At 33.7% G+C, this 5,000-nt stretch overlaps 1 protein-coding gene across 3 annotated transcripts in view; it reads left to right on the top strand.

Annotated features, from left to right (window-relative positions):
* Cbl (E3 ubiquitin-protein ligase CBL) overlaps positions 1–5,000 on the top strand; it is an 80,047-nt gene that overhangs the window by 219 nt on the left and 74,828 nt on the right. For all 3 annotated transcript variants that reach the window (XR_015192445.1, XM_043026859.2, XM_043026858.2), the window contains exon 1: positions 1–1,123. This exon is cut by the window's left edge and continues 219 nt beyond it. Coding sequence is in view for 2 of the 3 variants with exons in the window: in XM_043026859.2 (XP_042882793.2) it covers positions 818–1,123 (306 nt within the window). In the remaining variant the exon portion in view is untranslated. The remainder of the gene's footprint in view (positions 1,124–5,000) is intronic.

Raw genomic sequence — 5,000 nt, 5'->3', positions numbered from 1 at the left:
ATATTTGTTTTATTTCGTGTTTGTCTGTCGAGACTCAAACGAACGTGAGAAAAGAAAGCTAAGAAGAACCAGAAGAGAGGAAAAAAAGAAGAAAACCCTGTCCTTAAAACGCTTTATGGAAGATAGAAAGAAAGAGGAACAAGAAATACCCACAAACTACTCCTCGTTTCCTCCTTCCACCCCTTCGCCCACATTCTCAGTTTCCTTTCCCCTTTCCCCCATTCATAATTTTTTTTAGATAATTAGTAACCAAAACTCCCATTGAGAAAATCTTGATCGCGTTCATTCATAAATCCGAGTGTCGTCGGGAGGGTTGGCACACCTCCCTCATTCTTATTTTACCCATTATATTCCCTCACAGTTGGTCCTCCTCGTGGCAATAGCAAAAAACATAAACAAAACCAACCCCCCATTAGTATTATTTTGCTGTCGCCTGTCCGAAGTAATTTTGAAAAAGTTCGTATAACATCAACTTCCCCTCCCCTCTCCTTCCTGCCTCCCCTCTTCCCATCAGCAATTTTGCACATCTTGTCCCCCATTCTCAATCCAACAAGGTGCAATATCTTTCCCCATTCCCCATTATTAAAAAAAAACTACTTCCCTGACCGCGTTCATTCATAAATCCCTTATCGCGTCGGGAGTGTTGGCACACCCCCCCAGCGTTGTTTCCCCTCTCCTGCTGCCCCATTGCCCTGCAGCCAGTCCGAATCGGCCTCCCCATTCCCCATTAATCAAAAAAGACTGCCTCCCTGACCGCGTTCATTCATAAATCCCGTGTGGCGTCGGGAGGGTTGGCCGCCCTGGCTCGCACTCCAAGATGGCGACGAGCGGCAAGCCTCGCCACGGGCAGCCTAAGAACATCTCCTCGCTCATCTCGCGTCTCCACGGGGCCTTCGCCGATGCCATGGCGCCGCCCAAGCTCGTTATAGACAGACGGACCTTAGAGAAAACCTGGAAGCTCATGGACAAGGTGGTAAAGCAGTGCCAGCAGACGAAGATGAATCTGAAGAACTCGCCTCCCTTCATCTTGGATATTTTGCCTGACACTTACCAGCACTTGAGGCTCATTTATACCAAATACGAGAACAGTCTCCACACTCTCAACAATAACGAGTATTTTAAGGTAGGTTGCGAGCCTCGTGCCCTTTCCCTGGCGCTGTGACACCCAACACAATCTCAGGCTTATTTACCTTATTTACACCAAACAGGAGAATAAACTGCCATCTCTCAGTGGGAAAAGAGCTTTCTGTTGGCCACTACTCGCTATTTATGAATCCCTGGGCACTCATCACGTCCTTTGGGGTATTTAGAAGGGTTGAGACCATGATGTGTTAGGAACTCTGAGATCATGTATGTATATGGTGTGAGTTGAGAGATGGTGTTTTTTTTGTTTATTTTTATGTATTTTTCTTGTCTTTTTCAGTCTGTGTTTTCCAGTTGAGATGTTTTTTTTATATCATGTCTGAATGTATTTATTTATTTGATTGTATGTTTTTTTTTCTTTTTAGATGAGGGAGAGGGTGGGGGGGTTGTTATATTTTCTATTTATCATTGAAACTCATATGCTGGTTTTGTTTTGATTTGGGAAACATGTTTGTTTGTGCATTTTTATTTTTATTTTTTATAAGAGGTAGCATTATTTTGGGTAATGTACTTGCTTATGCATAGTAGGGGATGATTATCACAATGTTGATATATTTGTAAAGGTTTTTAGTTGCATTGAAAATATATGCCCATGTCATGAGTGACTGTTGATATCAATCCCTTGAGAATATTGGCATAATCCCATGAATGTGGTCGTGAGGCTTTTGCGGAGAGAGAAGATGAATCATAAGATACACTTACGTGCTTTAGCTTAGCATTAACGTATCGCGAAGTGTGTGAGAGAAGTGTATTATTATAATGGATGTTAAAGACTGTTTGAGCGAAGAGTAAATATAGATAAGCTCTGTGAACACTATTATCGTAAAGTTTACTAACACACCTGCAGTGACTTTAAATCTTTGTGATCTTTGATGGAAGGCCCATAACCTTAAGTCTAACCTAATAGTTATGCATTACCATCCAGCCTCTGTGCTTCAACCTCAGATTAAAATGAACAAACCTCCATCACATACATACTGGCTAGATAAAGATTGGACAATAAATTGCAAGGGAGGTTTACAAACTCTAACTTGCCAGACATTAGACTGGGTGGATTTTTGTTGGCCTTTACCAGAGTGCTGACAGGCACAAAGGCCAGGGCATGAATAGATCAGTGATGCATGCATGGTTGTGTTAGTAGCATTTACCTTCATTTAAGCTAAACTGGTTTTATTATGTCTAAATATTTCATGACATGATTACCGTTTATCCCGTTGAAATACAGTATACTATCATTAATCATCAGGGATTGATAGAAGGTACAGATGCTGAGAAACCCACGATGACCCAGTGATTGCTGGCCAATATTCCTTTTTTACTCTGGCAGTGACCAACAAACCTCTGCCAGGCAAGAGATAGAATGGGCTGGTTCCTTATATAATGATAAATAGCCAGAGAGATCTACAAGTTCTGTCTTGCCAGGATATATATTTGATGCGTTGTTAATGACCTTCGCTGTTGCGTAGGGCAAAGCAATAACTTGATTCACCGTGGGGGTATCTGTAACAGATCACAAGTTTTATATGAATTTGATTTGAACACAGGCCATATAACTTCAAGGGAAAAATCCCATTTTAAAAGGCACTGCAGGTGTTATGGAAACATTACTAGATAGAATATGAGAGTGTTTTAGAGCACTTCACAAATATTTATTATATTATTTTTTATGTAAATATCTTGTTGATGTTATTGTTATTCATTGCAAAGCCTCTAAACGGGTACCACATTTTTCATTGATTAATGAATCAAATTCCAGAGTTTCTTTAATTAAAGCCTGAGAAATTAGATTAGCAAAGTTGATAAGTTCTCCCTATCAGGTGATCATATTTATTCATTGGCATAGGTCAGCAACAGCTTTTGAATATTTTATGTAGTTACTGATGTGAGCTAGAAATGTTGATATGATTTTGAACTGTGAGAATGTGAATTTATAGGGGATGCAGTTGTGGTTCTGGGGAAACAGTCAAATTTCAGAGGTAATATATTTTAGCTACAACACAAGGAGAAATGAGATGTAGGTTTTGTTTGCTTGTTTGTTTTCTATATAGAGAGAGTTTTGTTATAATGAATAATTTATGAAGGGATGATATTCCATGACATGTCAGTATATACCAAAGCTATTCTGTATTAGTACAATAACTTTATCTCTATTTAATAAAAATAGCTCTTTAGCAGACATAATTATCTTTGTGTAGCATCACATTCTTCCACATTTAATGAAGCATGTAATTGTATGTTTTTATCTCCTTTTATACTAAATAGATAATGAATGAGCGTTAGTTCTCCATATGACTTACAAAAAATATATATATAATGCTAGCTATATTTCTGAATTGGTGTGTATTTTTGTTGTGAACCGGTACAGAGAATACCTTAAGATTAGAAATTGTTCAAAGAAAGCAGAAAGAATATGAAAACCACACATTTAAAAAAAAGAGTTAGAGGTTAATTTGATGCGCAGTTTGAGGCTGAATGAAAACTGAATTGATTCTTCATGATTTATTAAGATTCGTGATATTTTCTAATACTAAAGGCTCATTAGCCTTGTGCTTGTAAATAACTTTTTTGTCCTTTTATCTCCAATATTTGTGCATTGGTTGTCTTGATTGAGTTGATTATGATGATGATGATAACAGTTGTTGTAGCTAATTATGATTAATCAAGTAACACTGACATTAATTAAGGCAATGATAATGATTGAGGTGAGGATCACTGATATTGAAAATAGTTATGATAGGAGTATGATTGATAATGATAATGATACTAATCATTATGATAATGATAAAATCTAGTAAAGGTCATTGGTATTAACTTGAATATTGATTACAGGATATAAGCAAAGTATTTCTATTCTCTTGAGTAAACGAGGTAGATGGTGGTAAGAGTGTGTTTAGAAGTACATGGCTTATATCAGATATGTCATGGGTCTGAATCTAATTTCATTATGTTTAGATAAAGATATGAGAACAAGTACTCATGCACCACTCTATGCAGCAACTCCCATATGTTTGCATTGGCCTGCAAGCATAAGCACACTCAATTGCACATGCACATATTCAGTGTCATTGTCAATATCTTTACCATTGTCATTTTCATTGTCATTTTTTCTCATTCTTTTTCTTATTATTTTGACATTATTATTAATATCATTATCATTATAATAATAATAATAATAATAATGATGATAATTATTATTATTGTTGTTATCATCATTATTATTATTATTATTATTGTTGTTATCATCATTATTATTATTATTATTATTGTTATTATTATTGTTATTATTATTGTTATAATTATTATTATAATTGTAGTTATGATTATAATTATAATTATAACTAGAAATATTATCATTATTATGATTATTTTAATTACGATTATAATTGTAACTATAGGTAATATTATTTTTATTATTATTATTATCATTATTATTATTATCATTATGATAGTTGTTATTATTATTGTTATTATTATTATTATTATTATTATTATTATTATTATTATTATTATTGTTATTTTCATTATTTCATTATTATTGTTATTACTATTACTATAATTAGTATTTTTTTGTTATTATTGTTATTACTATTACTATTATTAGCATTTTTTTTTACTAGTATAGTTATTTATTATTATTTTTATTGTCTTTGTTCTTTTTCTTGTTATTGTTATTGCTATTACTATTGCTATTATTATTTATGTTGTTATTTATTAGTTTTTATTATTAGTTATTATTATTAGTTATTATTATTATTGTTGTTATTATCATTGTTATTGTTATTATATATATTTTTTTGTCATTATTATTATTATCATCATTACCATTTTTATTATTATTGTTGTTATTATTATTATTG

The sequence above is a fragment of the Penaeus japonicus genome, unplaced genomic scaffold (assembly GCF_977035675.1).
Source record: "Penaeus japonicus unplaced genomic scaffold, GWHDUDI00000001_assembly GWHDUDI00000028, whole genome shotgun sequence".
NCBI lineage: Eukaryota > Metazoa > Arthropoda > Malacostraca > Decapoda > Penaeidae > Penaeus > Penaeus japonicus.
The sequence above is the reverse complement of the archived record's forward strand: the minus strand, read 5'-3'. Positions and strand labels throughout refer to the sequence as shown.